This window comes from Megalobrama amblycephala, linkage group LG7 (assembly GCF_018812025.1).
Source record: "Megalobrama amblycephala isolate DHTTF-2021 linkage group LG7, ASM1881202v1, whole genome shotgun sequence".
Classification (NCBI taxonomy): Eukaryota; Metazoa; Chordata; class Actinopteri; order Cypriniformes; family Xenocyprididae; genus Megalobrama; species Megalobrama amblycephala.
This window is the reverse complement of record NC_063050.1, coordinates 34811507-34837772: the sequence shown is the minus strand read 5'-3', so window position 1 is coordinate 34837772 and position 26266 is coordinate 34811507. Positions and strand designations below refer to the sequence as shown.

General features: G+C 38.2%; 1 protein-coding gene across 1 annotated transcript in view; it reads left to right on the top strand.

Moving 5' to 3' along the window:
* bnc2 (basonuclin 2) overlaps positions 1-26266 on the top strand; it is a 234007-nt gene that overhangs the window by 68883 nt on the left and 138858 nt on the right. Inside the window, 1 exon segment of the mRNA XM_048197181.1 lies at positions 6028-6273. Coding sequence (XP_048053138.1) covers positions 6028-6273 — 246 coding nt within the window.

Here is a 26266-nt window from a genome sequence, read left to right as displayed (position 1 = left end):
TTTATTTATTTAATTTTTGGTCCACAAAAAGTATCCTCATCGCTTCATAACATTAAGGTTGAACCACTGTAGTCACAACTGTTTTAAATATGATCTGAAAGTGTTAATTATCTTGCTGGCAATACAGGCCTCACTGAGCTATTGGATTTTATCAAAAAATATCTTAATTTGTTTTCCGAACATTAACTAAGGTCTTACGGGTGAGAAACAAAATGAGGGTGAGTAATTAATGGCAGAATTTTCATTTTTGGGTGAACTAACCCTTTAAATAGTTGATGTTCTTGGGCACAATAAGCAATCTAACATTCAGTACATTCTATATATTTCATTCTATTTGAATATATATCCATTTCAATCTATATATTTTAACATGTCAACAATCAGTGGTGGTTTTAAAGAGTATATGTGCACGTAAAATGCGTAAAATGGAACAAAACAGTGAAGTATAGTCATTAGGTGCCATGTTCGTTACAGTAGCATCTCAGAGATCTCAAATAGATTAATTAGCAGAAGTTATTACTCCACCTGCACGTAATGACAGTCTTATATTGTTGAACCAATGTGGTTCAAACGACAGAAGTGTGACCATGTTACTAGGCTTTGGGTAACATTCATGACTAGTTAGTTTGTTTCTCTAAAGATGCATTGTACTATGGTAGTTAATGTCACATTAATGTCCCGTTGTACGGGAAACACATCCCAGGGCTGTGTTTCTTGAAAGCATTGTAAGATAAGTTAGTGGTAATGGTTCTACCATCTACTTAGGCTTACGATGCTTTTGGGAAACGCAGCCTAGGGCAACGGTAATGCTGCTAATTGTGTGATGGGTGGCAATGGGTAATACAGTCACTGCAATTGGCAGTTCACCATGAGTAGAAGTGAGGCAGATTAAAGGTTATTTTCTATTTAACCACTTAAAAATGTCATATTCACATGCTCTATGAGTGATTAAAAAGATAAATGTTAATCATGCTTTTAAGTAGGTCAACATAAGAATGTTTCTGTTCTCTTTCTCTCTTAGTCCTTTGCTCTTGCTGGTCACAATGGTACGTGGAATACTGAGTGATTGCACTATTGATGGCATTTGGATCACGTGTGGCTCTTGAGTTCAGGGGACATTCACTTTCTCTCTCGTTCTCTACACAAGTGAAAGGTTGTTTATTCATGGTGTCTTATGATGTCTTGTGGCCCTTTTGCGTCTTCCAGCAGAACAGAACAGTGACAGTTCTATCTGGCTGCTATCTGATCGACACACTGTCTTCAAGTCACATGAAGAGTGCACTAATATCCCACTCGTTCATTCACTTGTGTGTACAGTATGTGTGTGTAAGACAGGATGGCTGCTAAGTAAGGCATTTTCTCCATCCTCCTCATCTCTTCACAGACATTGTTTATTTAACAGGTTTACCTCTCCATCTTAAGTGAGCTGGACACTTTTTCACTGTGGATTAAAAGAGAGATGAGAAAATGGCACTAGTTTTTAAAGTGAACCCTAGTTTTAATAGGGGCTCAGAGAAGCGAAGACTTTCCAAAGCGTGGAGAAAACCTTATCTCAGCCATTAGGTAGGCATCATTGTGCAGGGGAGAGATTAGAATCACTCAATTCAGACTCACACTCACTTCCTGTGAACAGAAAACTGCTGTCCTCATTCTCTAAAAAATCAATTATTCTTAATTTTTCTTTCCATCTTGGCCAAAACAGGCCAAAAACTGGAACACGATACAGAATGTAAGACTGTATTTTGTCAGAAAAAAAAAATATATATATTTTTGATGTCTGAGCTGAACATTAAATAAGATTAGTATTAGGTAACTAACATAGATTACATCAATATCGATTTCAATTAAATTATACATTGCACAAATAAAAACAGAGAATGTAAGAAAAAAATCTAATATCAAATTAAATAAAACTAAATAATTGAAATCATTTTAAATAATAATTAAAAAATAAAATACAGCACCATAAAAATCATTACATTTACATTTATGCAGTTGACAGTTTTCACTGAAGTGACTTACATTGCATTCAAGGTATACATTTTATCAGTTAATTCCCTAGGTATCAAACCCACAACCTTGAGTTTGCTTGTACCATCCTCTACAGGAACAAAATCATCATGTCACCTCATGAATAATTAATTAGGGTTTACTTTGCCATTCACTTGTCAGATAACGATTTTTTTCTCTCTCTGTTGTTTACCAGCTTTCCCTCAGTGGAGGCAAAGTTTATTATCAATGTCAAGTCATTTGCAAACAAACAGTACGTCCACTTTTCACCACTTCTTACTTCCTTGAAAACCATATGGAGGACCCTTGAGAATTAAAGACACCTTTTAAGACATCTGTAAAACTGTCACAGACACCAAAGCAAAAACCGACATAGGTCACTAAGAAAAAGTCAATGCCCTCTGTGCTGCCGCAGTGCCACAGCCCCAGGACTCCCAGCATGCTCTCTTCTCTTTTACTCTAATGAGTTGCAACACAGATAATGTGGCTGATGATCTTTCATTGATTTGGCTATCACTTGCTTGTCTGGTAATTGATCCGTAGCTGAGCCTCTAGTTAATTATATCAGCTTCGACATGGCCCTAGTCTTGGGGGAATTTGAAGTCTTGCAGAATAATAGTTTTAATAAAGGAGTCCATTACTGTGGCTCTCTGCTTTCCTTGACTACCGCTACTGCTGCTGCCACTGACAGGATCTGAGCTCACACTTACCCCAGAGAGAGAAAATGAGGACCGGACAAACTGAAAGAAAAGGATGGGGACGGCAAGCAAAAAGGCAAAGGGATATTGGCAGAGTCCTCTCAAACCTCTCACAAATAACAACTATTAATAGGGAGGTCAGAAGCTGAGCTGCCAGCTTGACTTGAAACACTTGGTAGCACTTGAAAAATCAAGAGACCAGCACATTCAAGAGAGAAAGAGAACTGAAGAGGGGAAGAGAATTGAGATGGGAGATGTGACCATAGAGACTAAATTAAGAAAAAATTTATTGGGATTTTTAGTTATTGACGATACAAATGGTAGATTTTTTTTTTAATGTTTTTTAAAAGGCATGCTTACTACACATTAATGCCTGTGCTGTTTTCAGAAACAACAGTTCTTGGCAATTTAGAACTGAGCAAGAAAAAGTCTAAGAGAACAGATGAAATGGAGGGGACAAGTGTGTGACAATGGGCTCTAAGCATCTCTCATTAGTGTCAATTTGCTTGTAAAGATGTACAGTCTTTACATCTTTGGTTACTGCGGAGGCACTTCATGCTTGAGACAGAGAGAGAGAGAGAGAGAGAGAGAAAGAGAGGGAGAGGGGGTGAGGAAAAGAAACAATACAGCATATTAAGTTCTCATTGCGGCTGCCACCATTCCTCTTGCCTTTTTCATTCAATCCAAATAAAAGAAGAAGAAGACGACACTAGATTTGATCAGACAAAATGCTGTGCAGATTACTCAGGTAAAGGTTAGCCAGAGCTGTCATTAGTGCTGTACAGAGGCTTTTAACGGACAGTAACAGCTGTCTCCTTCAAATTGCCACAAAATTTCAAGTGGCTTTCTACATATACCAGAAGCCATTTAATGTAGCGAAAAGGGAGAAAAGTTAATTCCCTTTCTTTCTGTCTCATAGAAGGGAGATCACGGTGACATCTTCTTCAGACATACTCGCATTGTCAAAGACTATAATTTTAACAGCTGACGTGAGGAGAAGTGCTGGAGGATAAAAAGTACGAGGAAAAACACGTAATAATAACAAAAAATAGCTTCATTACACAACACATTTCTCATGTAAAATGTTTTGGCATGTACAATGAGAGAGAGATGCCGCCACTTATTGTAAGTGCATATGTTAGGGCTTTCTTTCTCTTCCCCACCTTTGTGAGACTGTCTGCTGCGGGGACCAATTTGGCAAAAATGGAGCCTCTTCCTCATTTTTTTCTTAATTAAAATCTGAAAGCATCCACTCGAGGTTTCCCTGTGTGTGTGTGTGTGTGTGTGTGTGTGTGTGTGTGTGTGTGTGTGTGTGTGTGTGTGTGTGTGTGTGTGTGTGTGTGTGTTTGTGAGTGGGAGAGTATGTATGATTATGTGCTCTGCCGCACTACTCCACAAGACGGTGTGTGTGTGCACGCATTCACAGGGGGAGTTGGGGGTGGTGGTGGGGTGGGGGAATGATTGCATAGAACCATTAGCTAGAGCTGTTTAATACAAGGGGAGAGAAAAAACAGACAAAGGAATCAGACTTTGTAATAAAATCAAATGGTTGTGTGCCCACCTTAAAATACCTGGCTCTAGTGTTGTTTTAGTGACACATTCTGCTTTAATTCCAGCTAGTGTGAAAGTAAACCTGAAGACACAATGCATATTAGAAATAATTGTTTAGTTATTAATATTTTTTAAAGCATTTTTACACATTGTCTCTGTGTTTACCGGCTGTCAAGAGTAAAACCGAAATAAATAAAAATAAATAAAGTGCAATTGAAAGGCTCAGAAACGTCTTTTCGTTTAGCATTAAGGTTATTATAGAAGTTGGAGCTTGTCCAATTGTATTGACAAATGCATTATTTGCTTGGAATAGTTGTGTGGATGGGCCAGTTTTCTCTCTCTCTCTGTGTGTGTGTGTGTGTGTGTGTGTGTGTGTGTGTGTGTGTGTGTGTGTGTGTGTGTGTGTGTGTGTGTGTGTGTGTGTGTGTGTGTGTGTGTGTGAGTGAGTGCATGTATTAGAGAGTGGCTCAATCCCACTGAGGTCTGGAGTGAAGAAGCATCAGGCATGGAGAGCTGGTAATAAGACAGGGACAACCCTTTCCCCTCCTGCTCTCTCTCTCTCTCTCCTCTCAGTGGGAAAGCAGATCAGTGGAGGAGAGAGAGAGCCGTGTCATTGAGTGCCAGCAAGAAGAGAGGAGCAGTTAACTCAGACGTGCTGCGGCCCGACACACACATGCTCTACCTCACAACAACACACATGTACTCACGGCTGCACGCACATGCACACTGACACAGCGCTAGCTGGAGTTAGTCTGGAAACAGAGGACAGGCATCTCTGAAGGCGAGAAGGGGCCTGAAGAAAGAAAGAGAGGGAAGGAGAAAGAGAAAGAGAGAGAGTGAGGAGGGGCTGCTCTGGAACTGACACACTCCAACACCTGATCTCCACACAGCTGGGAGGAAAACCACGCTGGACACGCTGGTGAGAAAGGGCACCTTTTGGGGAGAAGGGAGGGACGATTTGTCTTCTGCTCTTAGAAAAATAGTTTTAAAGTCATTTTGGTTGTTTTCTTTTTGAGTGAAACTTTTTAAGAGAACTATTACAGTGATAAAATAGTTGATTACAAGAGCGTAGAGTGTATTAGAACAAAAAAAAAAGTGGTGTTTTTGTGCATGTAGAGGTGTACGAGGAGGGGTTCAAAGGGCAGGTTACGGGTGACTGAGTTTGCTTGACGATTGATTTCTGTTTGGAATGTATGTATGTGTATATGTCCGTGTATGTTTGGAGGACAGCCCATACACAGCTTGACTGACGTTTCGGGAAAAAAAAAAAAAAAAAAGTGTGTGTGTGTGTGGGGGGGGGGGATGCAGACAAAAAAAAAACTACTCCTCTCCTTCACCATCTCCTCCTCCATTTTTCTGCCATCCCCCCTTTTTTCTCTCCTTCCTTCACTTCACTTCAATTCACACCCCCATCCCTCTCTTCCTCCCTCCTTACCTCCGACACTCCGCTCATCCTGCCCTCTACCACCACATGCCCCAGAGGAAATATGCATTGTGCAGCCCTGCTCCTGAATTAACTCAACACACTCTTCCTGCTACTGGCAGGCAAGACCCTCCACTTTCACCCCTCTCTCAAGAGAAGATAGCAAAGAGAGAGAGAAAACGAAAAGAAAGAAAGTAAGAAAGACAGAAAAAAAGAGAGCAAGAATAGGACAGAAGAGAAAAAAAGAACAGAGCAGTCACCCTTTGCCTCTTTGAACCTCCACCTTCTCGTACTTTTCTCTCCGGCTCCCCGTCCACCCCCCTTCCCCCTCTTCTCTGCCGGCAGTCTGAGGAGACAGAGTTGGATGTGAGAGGCGGTGTGGTGTGGAGAGAACAAGATCGAGAGAGGGCACGCGAGTCCACGGCCAGAGCCAGCAGCAGGAGCAGCAGCAGCGGTGCAGGGGGAGGAGGAGGAGAAGGAGAAAGCTCCATGCAGTTCAGCACCAGACCGGCCAGCGCCGAGCCGGGCTTCATGGGGACATGGACACAGCAGAGCACTGACAACAACCTCCTTTTCAGAATGTCCCAGCAGGTCAGTGGGATGCTGTCCCTCTCGCTCAGTGTGTCACTATGTCTGCTTCATCTCTGTACAGCTGTTAAAGTGTGTGTTTGAGCGTAAGCATGATTTTCATTTTTTTTTTATTTTGCGTATGAATGTGAATATGTAAAAAAAAAAATGTTTCGGTTGGTGTCAGTGATTTTAACGTTTGCTACTGTGTAAACTATGTTTTGCTTCACTTCTTGGTTTAGTGGTTTAGTGGCTAATGTTGTCACAAATTGCAGCCTTCGTTTTAAAGTTTCTGAGTGCTGAAGAGAAACGAGGATTATTAATTGCATTAGTGAATATGCGTACTGGGAGGTTTTGTTTTTGTGACCCTTTTTAGATCAGTCTGTGGCACACATCTAATTGACTTCATCTGTTTGTTTCTGGAGTTCTTAACATCATCAACTTGTAAAAGTACATCAGATTCCCTAATATCTACAGCTCTATAACATTGTGTGTAGTTGTTGTAAAGTTCCTGTGCTGAATGCTTTTATCAGGACAGAATGTTTATGGGAGGGGGATCGGGGTCTGTGAAGGGAGAGATGGTGAGCAGAACATTAATCATAAGGGCTGGTTTCTCTGTGCCATGCACACGCTGATACGAGTGCAGGCCCCTGGACTCCCTTTGGCCAACAATGAGGGTCCATCCACATATCTTTCCAGATTCCTCACGAACTTTTTTTTTTTTTTTACTCGATCAGCTCTCTTTATTTGCAACACTGAGATGCGTATCGGTTAAAAAATGAACACCGTAAATAAAATATGAATAACCAGTTTGTATTTATTTTACATTACATTTTTTTTTTTCATTTAGATTAAAATATATATTTCTCTAAATAATTTTATGTGATTTAATATTGAAAGGTTTCACTCTGCGCGGTTCTAGTTGACTTAGAAATGTTAAATCTGAGTGAGAATAAAGATTGGAATGCTGCTGATCAGACGCGCGCTGCGCTGTTCCGCGCATCGGGGCTCCGGCGCAGGTGGAATCAATCCTGCGCTTCAATCCTTCACGAAAACACTATGAGCATGAAAGGGTTCTTGACAAGTTAAAGGACATTCTGAATGGACCTTACGCTTTTAGCAACTATGTAAAATTCTCCAAATTGGAGTGTTTTGCATTCTTTTAATGACGCGCCTTTGAACGTTTGTTAAACACGTGTGTTTGAGTGTTTAAACAGTTTATCCTTGGCATACAATATAAGTGACATAAGTCAAATGCAGTTTGTTTGAATTCGACTTTAAATCATTCAATAATCGTTGGATATAATTATTTTATTAAGAGAGTATCGTGTGTAATGAACATTAATGACAGTGTAATCTGGCTGCTATCAATTATTTTGTCAGAACAACATTGTCTCAGCTTCAGATGCAGTTGTGCTGCTTAAACAAGTATCATAATGTAAATGTTGTGGATTCAATTCTTTTTGAGTTATGATTCTCAAAGAAAGATTATAGAGAAATGTCAAAAAATAATATTCTACTCCTGCTCATAATCAGTAATAAAATAGGACGCGGCTCTCACAGATGGCAAGAAATTAGTTAGCAACTGATATTTCTTTTAAAATGCAATGCGCATGAAATAAGTTTTTTTACCTCCCAAATATGTATTTTTCCAAATGTGTATATATATGTGTGTATGTGTGTGTATGTATATTTTTTTCAAATATATTTTCCAAAGAGCGGCTGCAAGCTTTTTCGAGCGTGTAATTTAACCTACATTTCTGCGTCCTAAATTAATTTCAGCTTTATCTGTAGGCTACTGTTAACAAGAAGATCACGACATCTTAATCATCAATTAATATCCGATCCGATATTTTTTTTTTTTTTTTTTAATTAAAGGTAGAATACACCTGTGCATTTCAATGGTCAATATTAATATTAAACCCACATGAGCAAATATTCTGGATGCCCGTGCTAGGGTTTATTTTATGCAGTTGCCTATTTGTTAATGTGGGATTGGTTATTAATGGGTTCTAATTGCTCATTCTCGACTGATCGGCTGCACTATGAACGAGCACTTAAACGCTTTTGATTTGATGTGATTCTTTTGACACGCGGTGCTGAAACAAGGCTGTGATCAGTTCACATCGTCAACCCTTTTCAGGTGCTGAATCTGATCAGATCTCCCGTGAAAGCTCTGAGATGCTGTGGTGCAGGCGAACTTCATCACTCTCTCTGAGGCTTCTCAGCATCCTCTCTGCTTGAACCACTTGTTATTTTCTCCGATGTACATTCCATGAATGCCATTGTTTTTTGTTTTTTGTTTTTTTTGTTTTATAAATATAAATGTAAAATTAGTTTATATTATATTAGATGATTTTACATAAAAACCTTTGAGACATTTTCGATTAAATACAACTGCAACGATAAATACCATATTTTTTTGTTACTGGTGTCCTATTGTTTAATACTAATACTAATACTAATACTAATAATAATTTGAAAACGAATGACGCTGAAAATAGCAGATTTTCCGCAAAACGATTTGCTGAAAACGACAGTCTTATTTGCAAATTAATTGAATCGCCACACCAAGACGTAACATAGGCCTACTGTCATTGTATAATTTCTTTAATCATAAATAGTGAATATTGAATTTTAAAATTTTTAGACCTTGACTGCAAGATGTAAAAACTAAAAATCTACCGGTTGCGGGTGCGACATGACTGTTAAACAGAGACTTATATTGAGAATAATTAAAAACAGCCTTTAAAAAAAAGCCCGATTGTGTTTGATTCTTCCGATTATACAGCTGCTTTCATTTAATATATTTGCTATTGTAAATGTTAGAGAACATTTATATGGTACGTCCTCGTGTATTTTGAGATCTGAAAACTGAACACAGGAAAACATCCTACAACAATAATTAGTTTTATGCGGTTTATGGTGACTCTTATTTATTTATTCATTTATTAATTATCTTCTGTAATGTAATAAATAAACGAATAAAAAGAGACCCCTTTCAAACTTTGGAACGACATTTATGACATTTTTCTTTTAGTTTTTTTTTTCAGTTCATTTTGCGGTCTTCTGTAGGCTACTGATCATGTAGCTATATTTGTTGCATATCCGTGCATATTTCTTTCTTTCTTTCTTTCTTTCTTTCTTTCTTTCTTTTTGAATCAGGTGTATGCGTGCGTGTGTGTACAGGAGCGTGTGTACATGTGATTATGGTGAAGTGTCTGTTTTCCTTTTTTCCCTCTCTGTGCTGCATGTGTGTGTGGGTGCGAGATGAAACGACTCTTGGCTGGCCTTGGTTGAGAGAAAGAGAAGGGTGGAGTGGAGGAGAGGAGAGGAGAGTGAAAAAGGATATGTGGTTAGGGAGACACCCACCATCTTTTCTCGGCAGATAGAGCAGAGCCCAGGGCAGTGCCAACACGATCGGTGCAGCTAGTGCTGACTAAGATGGAGCAGTCACAGGAAGCGTGACTGTTTCAACCTTTGGTGACAGGAAGGTGCCTGTCGCAGGGTCATTGTCAAAGCCAAGGCAAGTTGAACATATACAACATGTTGGAAAATAAATAAGTAGAGTGTTGTATTGTGTAAAACAACAACTAAAGGGGGGAGTTTAATTTGAAAGACCATCTGTGGAGTCAGCTCACCGAGAGCGCCACTATACAGAAGAGAAGCTGCTGGTTCAGGGGTCTTTGTGCTGAACGGATCTGGCTCCTCTAACTACTGACCCTGTTAAGTAATGGACTCAGTTGAAGGGAGTAATCTCACCTGGCTCAGGGATGCTTTCTTTCCTAATTCCTCTCGCTTTCCCCGACAGACAGCCTCTTAATATTTTCAAGGAGAAACTGGAATGTGGAGGAAGCAGAGAGGGTGGGGAGAGGATCAGAGACAGAGTGGTAAACTTTTTCTCTGTTTTTGTTGTAAAGCGAGAGTGCTTGCTGGCTTGTTTTATTGTGGAAGTCAAGAGTTACAAAAAGGTGCATGTAGAGGTGATGAGTAGATGATAGAGAAAAGGCTGAGAGATGTTTGGCGACTGGATATGAGAGTTCTGTACTTTTGGAATGTGTGTGAATGTGTGTTTGTCATGCCCGTACATAAGCGATACTTGCCAGTTATTGTGCTGCCTACACCTCTGCCTACATCCCTACTGTCAATACGATTTGTTGGAACTATTATGTTTTTTGTTTTTTTACCCTGAAAAAAGCTATTCAGTATTTCTCATTCCATCTAAGTGATTACATAATTAGTATATTAATCAATATGCTACAGTTATGGCTTTTAATAAACATGTTGTTTGTAGCGGTTTCTGTGTTAAATTAGTTTTAATATTCATAATTTAATTCCCTACATTTCACTGTTTACAAAGCATTGTTAGAATATTAAACTAAAATGCTCATGAGAAATATCACTACACCCTGTTATCATTTTCAACATTCTTCGCAATAAAGATATTTTTCTTAAATTGAGATATTTTACCAGTTTAAAACCCAAATTTTAGTTATTTTAAAATGTATTTATCCTCAAATTTGATTTATTTATTTATTATTATTATTATTATTATTTATTTTTTGTTAATCTTTAATATTTAAAAGCAAAGAGAGGAAGTGCAAGATGAAGAGAGGGAGCGAGTGAAAGTGTGGTTCATAAGCGGGTTGTTTTTGGGGAAGGGGAAATGGTCCCTGGAGAGTAGAGAAATTCACTCTTCTGTGATACTGGCTTGCAGCCAGTTTGGAGGCAGATTCATCAGCACTTCACAACAGGGACAAGCACCCCTCCACCCCCCACCCCCAAGGTCCCTCACTGAAAAGCACACAAATCGATCCAGTTAAGATTTTCATTCAGCCTCACTAAAGATTTGGTTGCTATCTTTCCTTTATTCTCTCGAGCGATGAGTGGATATGAGTAGGTGTTTGAGATCTGTGTGTTCCTTGGGCTATGATCAATAGCTGACACTGGGCACATCACTCACATGCTCGTGCAGTGCCTCTTCTCTGCTCTCTGTCTGTCCTCAGGGGCGACACGGCCACTCACATGTTCATTCTGGAATATATTTCTGGAGTGTCAGAAAACGGAGCAATACTGTCTCCAGCGTTGCGCAGGAGAAAAGAGGTGATGTTGCGCTCTCCGTGGCGACACCCCGACGGGGTCAATGCCATGGACATGGACACGATAAAAATGTGAGACCATCTGCTCTGCTCTTATCAGGGCGACAAGCGTTGAAAGGTAGCCATGCTTTCCCGTGGATAAATGTAGATTAAATTGTTGACTTGACAATAAGACACTTGAAACTATTAGATCAAAAACTAGTGAATACTTGAATCACAAGAATTCATAATTATTTTAAATAGTGACAACATTTTGCACTGATTTCCTCTTTTATGTAAGCATAATTCATATGTGAAGTAGTGAATGTAAAACAACTTGTTAACCTCTACTGAGGGATTGTAATGAAGCAGACATCTATATTTGCTTCATTTTATGAAGTTTATTTATAAGTTTATAATAGTTTCACTTATGTTATAGTACTCTATAAAAACGGTTAACCTGCAATTGTTACCTTTAAAGAGCTATTTCTAACTGATTTAATACATAATTATAAGTTAATGTTCTGCGGTATTAAATAATATTTTTGACCAGTTGTATGACCAAAAATAATTAACCAGTTAATTTAGATGCTTCCATATTGTTCAGTGTACACTGTAAAAAAGAATTGTTGGTTTAACTTAAAAAAAAAAAAGTTATCTGGTTGCCTTAAAATTTTGAGTTCATTGAAATTAAAAAAGTGAGTTAGTACAATGAAGGCGATTGATTTAATCAACAGAAACTCAAAATATTATGTTATCTGAACCACATTAATTATCTAAGTTGATTTGACAAAAGAAAAAATGTGATAACAAATCATGAAAATATTTTTTTACAGTGTATGTTTGGTCCTTGTCAAGCTAGTCAATGCTCTGAAAAGTTTTTCTATTTTTTAGACCTGGAATTTTCCCCCGCCCCCTTTTTTCTGAACAGAAGGGAAGTCCTGGTTAAAAGGGAAACTGCTGTTTCAATAGTCTTAGAGTCAGGATGTCACCACCCCCGGCGTGGCGGTAATGAGGGGACATTACCATCATTCTGCGTCTTGTTAGTTCCCCGAGCGCCTGACACAATCAGAATGCACCAGCTGCCCTTCAGACCTCAGAGATCTGAGAGAAAGAGAGAGAGGCCTCTCAGACCTCAGCTAGAGACAGAGAGATCTGATAGGCGAGACCTGAGGGACAGTGTTGCCAGATATGAGACATGTACTACCTCCATGTAAATATAAAGTCAGTCTCTCAGAAATTTACATAAACATTTTATTTATTCATGCTTTTAAATACTCTACAAAAAGAGAAAATCGCTTATGTTACACAAAACTTGCAGTTACATTTGTTGTGAATATATGTAAATAAAATGCAGCTGTAGATTTTTTTTTACATACCTATTTAACAGAACAACATGAAGACCTGTGGCAAATTTCTAAGAATTTAAGAATCTTTTTCTTGGTACAATAAAGAATATGCATAAATGTTCATAAGTGTTAAGACTTGATCTCAGTTTCTAAATTATTTAAGAAAGTGGAGAGGTATCATAACCTAGTTTAGGAGTTGAAAGATGGCTGCGTTTTGAACATAGAGGCGGAGACCACATGCTTCAAAACAAAGAAGGAATATGTTGAGAGTGAAAATTTTTCTTTTCTTTTTTTTTTGGATTGGGGGGATGTACTGTACAGCAGTTTTTTTTTATACGTTTTATGAATACATTGAAACTGATAAAAAGGTTATACGATTTTTAGTCATCTTACATTAAATGATATAAAGACCTGTGTATGCAATTTATTACATAAATCAAAAATTGGAATCCATATACAGAGATTAAGCTTGATCTTGATTTTACTGCACATACTTAATTCTCAGTACTGTATAAAAACAAAACAAAACAAAAACAACAACAACAAAAAAAACATCAGATCAACAGAGACAATTTTCAGATTTCCTTCTAACCTTAGTACTGCCGCCGTTGCAGTCTGTGCCTGAAAGCCTTAGTCCCGGAATGCCGGTAAGAGGTTCCATTATGATTTGCTCTAACAAGAGTCAGTTAGAATCACTGGAGTCAGTTATCAAGTCCTCTGAGACCTTCACTGATGCGGAGTTATGCCACGTCCATTTCAGAAAACACCTGCCCTTCCGTAAAGGTCATTCAAATCAGACAGTCAGACCCCAAAGCCTGCTGAGCGTTTTCACTTTAATGCTGGGCTTCAACTTTAACTCTGGGATGCTGCAGTCAGTCTCACATTTCAACTTTCAACACCTGAGATCCTGAAAAATTATGCTCTTCAGACTCTCACTTGATTTTATTATCACTTTTAACACATTTAACAGGTGTGAGAGCCTTGTGGTGATGTAAAACCAATCAAATATCAGCACCTCCACTGATTGATTGTTGCAAATACTCATTTCCTGTCTGTACAGAAATTGTTAAGATGGTGTGCTTAAGGATATGAAAATCATTTTAGCAAATTTATGCAGAAATCCAGATAAATTCAAAGGGTTCACATATTTTTTTCCCCTTATGCACCTCCGATATTATAAACATCAGATATTATTCAGGCAAAATTTTAGGAAACTTCAACTGCAACTTCCAAAGACACGAACCATACACAAAAAATGTTACGCAACTGTTTTTGGACAATGAGCAATAGGTAAGGATACAATATTTGGAAAAACTCTGCATATTGATGACAATGTAATGGGAACATGGGCCATGAAATGAGGGCATGACTTCTGTTTCTTTGCTTCCTGTTTTTTTTTCCTTCTTCTTCTTCTTCTTCTTCTTTGCTGGATTGTTGCCAATGCCACTGGCACATTCAGAGGCCGCTATTTTTAAGCTGTTAGTCTACCTCATCTTAAACAGCTAAGAGGGCAATTTCTCCCATCAACAAAACACAGACAAGAAAATCACACTCCCCTTTTGCAGGAAAGAGTCTCTCATTTTCAATTTTGCTGTGTGGTTTGACTGTGTCACCATAATTTTATCTAATGTTGTGGCTGATTTACCATTATTATTATTATTATTATTACTACCTTCCACCATTATTACTGTTATAGTTACATATGTCCGCAGATAATGACAGTAATTTCAGTTGCTCACAGTGGTTTTCCTCATTAGTGACACTACACTGGTGTTGTTGAGCATGGGGAAGTAAAGCACTCAGTCCAAGTCATATAAAAATGGCAATACTGATGCAAAGAAAAAATGCTTTTCTAGCTGTTGGATTGAAAATACTTTGTGTATTCTCAGATTTTAGTTCCTAAAGACTAATGCCAGATGTAAAGTTAATTTCTAAATATATATATAAAATATTAATATATTATATATATTCCATTCCATGGAGTGACAATGATAACGTTTTCCGTACAAATATTTTAAATTAATCCATTTATGCAATAAATTATTTTCAGTTAATAATTAATTTTAATTTTACTTTATATAGAACAGTTTGATTGATCTTGTGCAGCTTAAAAATATTTGAAAATGACATTTGATTTTTTTAAGAATTATAATTTTTTTATGTACAATGCAAACACAGTCTGAGGTCTATGATTTATAGAAATAAAACAAAAAGCACCCCCCCCCCCCAACCACTACAATGTTCTGTATCAAAAGAGATTTACTGAGCATGCATACATTTGTTTGATCTTTTCCTGCATGCATCAAATATTTCAAAAGTTAGATTAACTGTGCAATGCCTTTGTTTTATGTGGGTTTTCTGCATTTAACCCAATAAATTATGACCAGCAGTTGTACAAAAGGTTGACATTCAAGTGTGTGTGTGTGTGTGTGTGATTGTTTATATGCGGGCTTGTGCTGTCATCAACCACAACTGCAATCAAGGCGTATTTTATATCAAAATCTTGTGTGTGAGTGTATGTTGTAGCTCTAGGCTTGAGGGAAAAGATTTTTATTTTTTATTTATTTTTTTTTTTTTTTTTTTTGCTTTGCTTGGAACTGATGCTGCTCAGATCGTGGAAACACACAGGCTGGACATTCATGAGGCATATCTCAGCACCACTCCACCCCACACACATACCGTACATTAGAAAGTTTACGAATGTGTGTATGTAAAATTCATGTCTGCTAAATTAGTTTATTTCGTTCATTTGGTGATTTAGTAGTAGAACACATATGTAGCAATTGCATGATTTTTATGAGGATTTAAGGGTTTCATTTTATGATAAATTCACAAGCTGCAAAAAAAATATATTATTTTATTTTTCTGAGCATATAAAAGTGTGCATGTTATATAATCAAATGCCATAAAATGCACAAAATGCCACAGAGCATGTTCCCAGATGCACAGCAGATGTGATTTACTGTGGGTTTATTGTCATATATTGAGCGGTACTGCTCTTCCTTCTCTCCAATCCATGGTGTCAATTAAAGCTCAAACAAACTCATTTGCTCTTGTGATAGACTCCAAATGAAGTGGCCAGTGTATCTAGGCAACCAAAGGGGTCAGAGTTCCCTGTCCTTATCATGAGCTTCTGACTGTAGCAGAGTGGAAACGTTCATAATGCCTCCGTTTCAAGCGCAAAAGAGGATTCGGGCTGTTTTTGCAAGTGACCAGTGAAATCAAAAAGAATATTTAAATATGCAATATATTAGGATAGTCTAGCATGTGAATCCCAAATTGCTTAGGGAGTGGGATGCGCTTCGCATCGCATCGACCCGTGCTGATAAATCCGTCTCACATTGCCTGAGATGTACATGGGCAGTTAGCAGTAGGCAAGCCTTCTGTTATTTCAGCACTATTGATTTTCACCCATTCAACAAATATTACACGATTCAAGGAGTGGGGATTATAATCATGTGAAGTGAAACTCTATTTCCAGGAGCATATGTGTGGGAGAAGAACATTATCTGGTCTTAAAGTCAATTGATAATACCCATGGCAAAGAGGGGATTACAGATAGAGGATGCATTTAAAAGTTTAAAATGCTGTCTGATCAGCTAAAGGAAGGGTAATTCCTTTCAGGTTGAAAGCGTTAATAGCATCACCGGTAACGGTATCCTCTGTGAAGTGAGGGCTGAAAAGACACTATGCACGTCTGTCTGTGTTCGTGTGGGTGTGTGCATGTGTGTGTTGTTTAGAGAAGAGTGAGCACATAAAATAAAGTGCCCAGAGGTTGCTTCTGGCATTTTGTGGTCACCAGACAATTGTCATAACTCACAAAGAATAAAAAAGCAAGCATGGGAGCTGTGTGTGTGTGTGTGTGTGTGTGAGTTTGTCAGAGGGGGTGGGAGCTCCCGACCCAGTTCAACTTAGATCGCGTACCAATATTTGATCTTCTCTCATTAGAGTGAGGAAGGGACCATCAGGCCACCAAACACGCTGTGTCCATTGTGCCATGAATACGTGTGCACACAGACGCATACATACTCCCCCTCAACCTCATTTCATGCACGACACTCCTGAGGTAGTTTGGGGAATAGAAAATTGCTTTCTAAGGAAGGCTCTGGCCAATTAAGGCCCTGACCGTATTGAATGTCAAGTGTTAATTTAGGTTGTCTCTCCTGTGACCCCTCCCCCCGCCCTCCCCCTTTTACTAGCAGTTGAGCTGGCAGGGGTCTTCAGATGAGCAAATACATGCGAGGTAAAAGTTGATTGCCTGAAGGACCTCGGGTATTATGTGTCATAGACAAGTGGCAAATGTGTTCTCCTTCCAGCATTTCCCCTCCCCACCTCTCTGACACCCCTGAGGGACAGAGAGGCAGGATTAACTGTACTGCAGCGATAAGAATGGGCGGTTTACTTTGGGGAAAAGACGAGTGTAATCACCTCACGGGCAGTAGGGAGGATTGAGGATGGACTCTTTCTATCTTTCTCTCTGTCTGGGGTACAACTTTGCTGACTTGTCCCTAAGTCTAGACAAATGACTTGAGAAGTAAAGGAATTCTGTGACACAAAGGGTGTGTTTTCATTTGTGTTGTGTACCATTTCATTTGATTCCCCCCCGTATTTTTGAAATATTTAAACATTGTGTTGTCAAAGTTGACATTGTGGCTTTATCATAAACTTGCATGTGTTATAACTTATTATTAACATTTTACCAAAATCATATGAAGTTCTTGACCAGTCTATGTCTTTTTTTTTAATCTTATAATGCTTCATCTTTTCATCTACACACAGGCTATTTACGACAGTATTGGCTATAACTTGATGGCAAATGCTAAACTAATACACTCTTCTCCGCTCCTCAAACACATAAAACATTAGCCTTTATATATGTATATATAGTATTTCTTGAGTAAAGAAAATGTTGTACTTATTCAAACAACCAGTACTTTATTAATGCTTGCATTGCAAACAAGCATAAACAGTTAAAAATGTGTGCAGCACTTCATTCAAAATTGAGGAGTTTTGAGGTTTTTTGAGGAGTTTGAGGAGCCAGTGGAGTTGGGGTTTTAGTTACAAGCTCTTTTTAATACTTTTCATTGGTTAAATATTTGCAAAACCCACAGACAGATGTAAAGTGTGACCAGTAGTAATTATTTATGAAAAAAAAGGCGAAATATGGAGATGCGAGCTTTATGTACCACAAGACAATATTTTAAATTTAAATCTTTAAAAAAATCTGGATTTTGGATAAAATTAATAGCTGAGGAGACTTAATTGAAATTAATTTAAATAGGAGAATAAAAACAAGTACATTATACAATTGTTGGCATACAGTACAGAGCTATGAAATTTTAAAATTAAATTTCTTTGAAAATTGTAATTCTAGAGGAGACACATGTAAGTACCTATTTCTAATTAAATTTTAAGCTAATGTTCCATTACCCAAACTTATTCCTATAGGCCAGTGTACTTGTATAGATAGTAAAAGGATGCATTTTAATGCCCCTTATATATTCTTTTAAGACGGACAGTTCATCTTAATGGTTTTATTATCATCATTGTGAAGCAGAGGCCTGCTTTTTTTTTTTTTTTTTTTTTTTTTTTAAAGGATTAGTTTACTTTAAAATGAAAATTACCCCAAGATTTACTCACCCTCAAGCCATCCTAGGTGTATATGACTTTCTTCTTTCTGATGAACACAATTGGAGTTATATTAATAAATATCCTGACACATCCAAGCTTTATAATTACAGTGAATGGGACCAACAAGTATGAACCTCAAGAAAATGCATCCATCCATCATAAACGTGCTCCACACAGCTCCAGGGGGTTAATAAAGGCCTTCTTTCAACTTATGAAAAAAGTGTAACTGATGTTGCATTGAATACGGAAGGCATAGGATGTAGTGTAAGAGTTTTGAGAGACGTTACACTTTGTTTATAAGTTAAATACGTAAGGCAGTCTGCAAAGCTTGATATTTTACTTTATAACTTGTTAAATATGGATATTTTTCTTACACAAACACATCACTTCAGAAGGCCTATATTAATCCCCCGGAGCCATGTGGAGTACGTTTATGATGGATGGATGCACTTTCATCAGCTTCATACTCATTGGTCCCGTTCACTGACAGTATAAAGCTTGGATGTGTCAGGATATTTATTAATATAACTCCGATTGTGTTCATCAGAAAAGTCATATACACCTAGGATTGCTTGAGGGTGAGTAAATCTTTGGGTAATTTTCATTTTAAAGTGAACTAATTCTTTAAAGGTGCACTATATGGTCTTTCTCTGGCTGTGTAGAATAAATGTTAATGCATTTTTGAATTTCAGCAAACAACTAATTCATACAGCCCAACGTGTCTTAGACCTGAAAAAGGCCTCTGGCTACATTTGTTACTAGAAGGAAACAGCATGAGATACGTTCTCTGATCACACATACAAGAGTGAACATGTTCTTGTTTTGAAATTGAATACATAAGAGTATTGATAAAGGTCTTGTGTGTGTTATTAGTGCCTGCAGCTGCTGATGGGAGTTGAGGTACACACTCAGGGGGTAGGCTCCCATTCACATTAACAGAAATAAATGAATGAATGAATGAATGAATGAATGAATGAATAAGATTATACTTTTAAGTTATAAACCAACATGAATGAATGAATGAAAAGAATGTTAAATCAGATGGGACACAAAAATGTTGCAAACAATCAAACAACTACATACATAAAAATAATAATAAAGGACAAAAACGCATGATAGACAGACAATCACAACCTCATGCCTCCTTTGGAATGACCCCATTTCACTTCTTTTGTCCTTGATTTCAGTCAAAAGAGCTGTAGACTAGAAAGAAGGAGAAAATAAAAGGAGATGCCATGGTAGGGAAAAGAGGTACATTCTTTAAAATTTCTCTTTGTCTTTAGAAAATTACAGCACACAGGTTTGGACTGACTTGAGGGTGAGGAAATAATGACAGAATTAGCTACTGCTAAAACACTAAAACTCTTATAGAAAGATTTGTGTGTACATCCAAACATGCACACAGAGAGGCTTTCTGAATGTGATGTTGGGAAAGTACTTGTCAAGTGGCATTGATTTGTTAAAGTGCTGAATTAGCACAGTACGCCAGCTGCCACCGCCCGCTCACTGTTGTGCTGCCGTGGGCTCATTTTCTCCTTAACAACTCTTTCCCATTTCCCCTCAGCCCCTCTTTTGCTCTCTCTCTCGCTCTCTCTCTCTCTCTCTCTCTCTCTCTGTCGGGCCACACACGCTCTTTCTTTAACTCTTGTTAATTCTCTCTCTTACACACACACATATTGCAGACACACCTCAGCTGTGACCCATAGCAAACATAGCTTCTCCCTGTCTTGATGACACACAACCACACCCACACAAACACTTACGCAATCTCTTGGGGAGAAAAAAAAAAAAACTTGTGTATTGTAGTACATGACCATGTTGAGTCCATCAAATTTAGATGGAGTTCTTCCCTTTAAACTCCCTCTACAGTAATGGGATGAAACTGGGGGAATAATTAAGACTAACTCAGCGTAAACCCTGCCAGTATCTGTTATGCCAGGATCTAGTGGAATCTGCGTCTCCCAGCTGTGTCTGACATTGACTGCGAGCTGTAGTCAGTCAGAATAGGATTTTGGCTGCTCTGAGAGTCCACATTTTTATTAGGTAGCCAAAGTGTTCCATAAGCAATTCTCAAGGTTCCCTTGGAGAGAGTGGCTGAGTCATATCCAGACTTTGTCAGGCCACACACAGTGGCAATAGATTTACCATGAGCTCAGTTCAGCCCAGTTCACAACTGCGTTCAAATATTATTATTGTATACACACAGGCCACAGCATAGATCTTTGCTGATGAGTTACTGGCAGGGCATAATCTGAAAATTTGGAGTTGGTGGTGGGGTTTGCTTCCTGTCAGCCCCTCAGCTTGTGGCAAAGTCCAAGCGTGGATCGGACTCTGAATATGACTTGTGTCATGTGGCATTCAGCATAACCATTTTCCTAAAAGTAGTGGTATATTCAGTGCCGGTCCTACACTTCTGGGGGCCCTAAGCAAAATTATGTGAAGGGGTCCCCATCAAAAGCAGCAGACTTGCGCGTTAAAGGATGCACGCCAACATCACCCAAATCCACTGTTAAAAATAAATCATCCACCCACCACCACCAACCTGAACCTATTATTTTCTCTGATTTAGATCTCCACACCGAATCGCCACATTACAGTTATTCTAATTCTTAATGCTATGCTTGACCATCGACATACTCACTGCTCTCGTGACAGCATCACTGCTGTTTAAATGTGTATCACGACCCTATAGGTCGTTTTTCAAGCACCCTATTACGACCTATATTTATGTTTTAAAATGTGCGCCCTCTAGCTGGTGTAAAAATAATGACAGTGTCGTGTTACATGAAATGACGCATGACTGTCGTGACCAATCAAAATGCGTGTTCATTTAATTGCAATGTCCTACACCAGTGGTTCCTAAACCTGTCCTGGAGTACCCCCAGCCCTGCGCATTTTGTATGTCTCCCTGTTTCTGACACACCCATTTCAGGTCTTGCTGTCTCAACTAATGAGCACATGAGTTGAATCAGGTGTGATAAATGAGGGAAACATATAAAATGTGCAGGGCTGGGGGTACTCCAGGACAGGTTTGGGAACCACTTTCCTACACCATTTGTCCTATTTCCATTTAGCAAAACTCATTTTTTAATAACAACTACACCACACCACACATTTATAGTGCATATACACTTTATGAGCACATACATTCCCTGGGATCGAACCCACGAACCCACGATCGCATGATCACATGATTGCATATTGTTATATATTGCAATGCTCTGCCAATTGAGCTACATGAAACCCGAAATATGATCCAGATAAAAGGGAACAATGCATTAAAATGAAAGTGTCCTGTTGTCGATAGTGGCACAACTTTAGCAAACGCTCCTATGGGTCGTATTTCATGATTTAAAATGAAAGTGTCCTGATGTCGATAGGGGTGCAACTTTAGTAAATGCTCCTATGGGTTGTATTTCAGGGAAGTGATAAATGACCTATATAGGCGTATTTGTTGGAGAACATGTTGCACGATTCATTTACCATCTCAACCGACTTGAATCGTAACATATTTTCATTGATTTTCAGCCGATCGTTACATCCATATAATTAACACGAGAGGAGCGTATTCAGTTAATTAACAATAAAAGGTATATATTCAGCAGACTTACCTCTGTTCGTTGACAGTTTATCAGCATACCTCCACCACCCCATCTCCTCACTTCTAGTTCTAACTATTCCTATCACAACTGGGGGGAGTACTCTGAGTTTGGGCCAAATTCTGAGCTCGGAGCCCTCCCCCTGGATAGCATGCCAAATACGCATAATCATTACTCTGTATAATTATATGTAAGTGTGAACTCTTGAAAGTGATAGTTCACTGATCGGTCTGTGCAGCTCCACGTCAAGTGGAACATACCTTAAATCTGCAGTGGTCAGGTGGTACAGCAGCCATGTGGTTACAAGTTGTAGGTCTTGGAAAATTATGAGTTTACATGTTTTAATTACAAATTCTACAAGCACAAGAAGGCTTTTTGCAGTTCAGAATTGTTAAGTAATTAAGACATGGAGTTGTTTTTTTGTTTTGTTTTGTTTTTTTACAAATTTATGAATGTGATTATCTGCAGCACTTTATGATGTCCAAGTCCAAAACAGTTATTAAAAAAATATAAATCATTAGGTATTAGAAAAAATAAATTTTCACATGACTGTGCTAAAGTTGAATCCGCTTTTATTTTTGCATGTCAAATATGTTATTTGAAATCACTGAACTGAAATCAAATCATTGGTTAGGCTAAATCAGGTATAAATTGTTCTTTAAGGTAACAACTGCAGGTTAAAACTTTTTACAGTGCACAGCAGATGTCTCTGTGCTAATAATGTATGATATGACATATCAGATGTATTTCTTTTCTGTCAAAAGCTACACTGTCTTGACCATGTTCACACCTTTTCCAAGAGGTGCAGATGTTCTGGTAACCCACCACTCACTGTAGATGTAGAGATTGTGTGTGTGGGAGACAGTTTGTTTTTGGATGTGAACTTAGCCTAAATACCCTCCATCTGCTGTCCTCTGCACACATACACATATATACAGTACATGCATACACAGTACCTAGTGCTTGCTGGCATTAGTTGTTTTGTCTTCTATATCTCTCTCTCTTTCTTTTTGTTTCACGTTCTTCTCTTTCTTCAGTGGGAGACTGACCCTCCTCCCCCACAGCGTTTCCCCAGTGTATTGTGTGATTAGACTCTGAAATGTTGATGCCCGCTTGCTCTGTCCACAGCTCTTATAAAACACTCAATAAAGCACCAATCTAGAGCCTGATAGCACTAATAGAGAAACACCATTCAGGAAAGAGGTACTCTCCAAAAGCAGCCTGAAAAACACTTTTCTTTCAGTTGTACAATTTCTTGATTATATTATTAATATTATTATTATTATTATCATCATCATTAAAAAGTAACCAAGAGAGACCACTGCTAATACAACGACAAAAAAAGTGTGTTTTTTTACATGAGAATGTATGTATTTGAGTGTGTGCAGTGTCTGTGCATGGAGGTGGGAAATAGATGAGGTGGTGACTGTTGAAAAGATACATGCATTACAGGATTGTGAGGTGTTGAGGTCAGCCAAAGGGTCACTTGGACTTGGAAATCCCTAGATCAGTGTACGGGAGTGAATAGTGAGCATCTCTCTATAAATGTTGCGTATGTGTGTGTGAATGTGTGTTATGTGTGTGACAGTAGGTGGAGACAGTCACCGGAGGAAGTCAGAAATGGCCCCTGTGCAAACTCAGCATGTATGGGGCTTTGTGTGTCTCTTTCTCTGTTTCACCATTTTTTTTCTGTGCTTTTCCCGTCAAAGGCAGCCAAGCAGAGCCAGAAAAGCAGTTCCTTGGCAGGGCCTAATGGCAGTATGATGTAGTCTGTTGTGACTAGTGCATTCCTTTCAGGTTAAACCAGGGAAATTGCATTGTGTTCAGATACCAAGTCGCATGAATGTTTTATTGCCACAAGAGTGTCAAAGGTCCTTGTCTGGGCCTCAGGAGAGCGGCCGAGGAAGCCTTTGACTGAGCTCTTCAAATGGGAGAGAGAGAGACATGAAAACACTTGGTTGAACAAATGGTGGTTGAACAAAAAAGTAGGAGTTGAGGCTAATAGATTGTGGCAGTCACTAAGAGGGATTTCACTCTCTTTAAACTGTGACTTTTAAGAAAAAACACATACCCTGCGACAATAGCTGAAGAAAATTTGACAAGACACATGTAGGGAGGAGGAGAGAAACAGAGGAACAGACGATTCTGGTCTGCCTTCTCTTTCCCTCCCCTTCTGAGAGTCTCTCTCTCTCTCTGTGTGTGTGTGTGTGTGTGTGTGTGTGTGTGTGTGTTTACTATGCGTGAGAGTGTTCAAGTGTGTTTGAGACAGTGAGTAGGTGTTTGCTTTTGGCAAGTTCCTGAGGAGGGCTGGAGCATTTTGAAAGGGGGTTGTGGTGGGGGTATGGACCTGTTATCTGCACAGCACTGACAGGAGGGCCATCGCTCCCAATGGTACCTCGTGTTACCACTTGCACTCCCTCATTCCTGCTGTTGTAACCTAACCTGAGAGGACCAAGGGAGGCATAGGGTGAGGATGAAGAGAAAACATGGCCCAGAGAAGGGAGTTCATATGGGGAGGAATTACTGCTTTGAGAGATTTCCCTTCACAATGTATCACAAGAACAACTAGTCTTACGTTTTGTCACAGTACAAAATGACTACGAATCTGATACAGTGTTTTCCTAACAGATTTTTTAAGTTAACTTGACATGGCATGCAGTTTTGAGACATTGTGGTTAGAATTAATTTTTTTTTTTTTTTTTTTTTTTTTTTTTTTTTTAACTCTGCTGTGACTCCAAGACAAACAGATATTAATGGGTGAGTTGACAAAAGTCAATACCAGCAATTAGTGTTGGCCTGTTTGTTGGAGCATGTGTGATGGGAAGAATTGCATGTAAAATGGCTGACAATGTCAAGAGAATTCACTGGATTAAAATCCAGGGTACTGGCTGAGTATTAGCCAGCAAAAAGGTCACTGCTATCACCTCTTGAAGACCACTTGCCGACCTCCCATACATTTTTATATTAAGTTATTTCATGCTTTTTCAGTTGCACAGGACAAGAGTTTTTAATATTGAAACTCGGATCAATGACATAAGATTGTCTATGCTAAAGTATGTACTCTTTTGAATAAAAAATTGTCATGGGTTCTGTCCATCAAGTAAAAACATTGGTAACACTTTATTTTAAGGTGATGTAGTTACACAATACTACATGTACTTGCTATAGTAATAACAGTAAATTATGCATAATTACAAGTAACTAACCCTAAACCAAACTCTAACCCTAACCATAACTCTATAGTAAGTACATGTAGTTAATTAATATTACTCAGTACTTAATGAATTACAATGTAACTACGTCACCTTAAAATAAAATGTTCCTTACACCTTGAAAAAAAAATTAAGAGTGTACACTTCTTAATAATATATATTTTTTTTACATGCTAAAAAGTATCATGAGTTACTATACTATTATCATTAATTAATAAATACTGTAGCATTTTTTGTGGAGATGATATTTCCAATATCACCATGATATTTCACAATCTAAACTAGAAATGCCTTGTTATAAATAGGTCAGATCTAATATTTTAAGAGTTAGGCTTCTTGATCATTTAAGAATTATTGACTTTGAAAGTAAGTAAGTGTCTACAGGGGTCTTTTCTATGATATAATTTGTATTATTTTTCTTTTATGTTGTCTACATAACCTTGTTTTTTATATATTAAGCAGTAAAGCAGTTCCCCCTCATAAATATTAATAAACAAATATGTGGAATTAATTAATAAGGTTTTCTTTGCAATAATTTCTTTCTTTAAAAGAGGCTTCTTTTTTCTTCACTATGATATCAGGACAGTTGTGTCACCCTGACATTTTTGACGTTATGTCTTAAATAAAAATAATAATAAAATTCTCATTATAGAAGAGATAAATTCATATTTTATATATTTTTGGATTAAATTCATGGATAGTATGAAAAAAATTAACGGCATAACATTTACCGATATGTTATATCTCACCAGTTAATCAAAAATTTTGTTTAGACATAGATTACATCAGACATACTGTACTCACAAAGGATCTCTATCACACTGTATATTTCTTTTTCTCTGTCTTTTGATTGCACTGTCCTAAATGATGGCCCTTGACGAATAACCACAAGCAACGTACTCCACAATATCTGTTTTCCTCTTCTTCTCTTCTTCTATGCGGTACAATAATTATCAGGTATTTTAAACATGATCAACAGTTTTTGGTCTAGTCCGATTGAATGACCTCTTCAAGACGGTGCGATGAAGGTTTTATTTGAGCCAGTATAGGAAGAGAAGGAGGACCTTAGACTTTTCCGCTCATGTTTGTTCCCTGGTGACTGTAATGCAGAGAGTATGTGTGGACAGCAGAGGAAACTGCATATCACC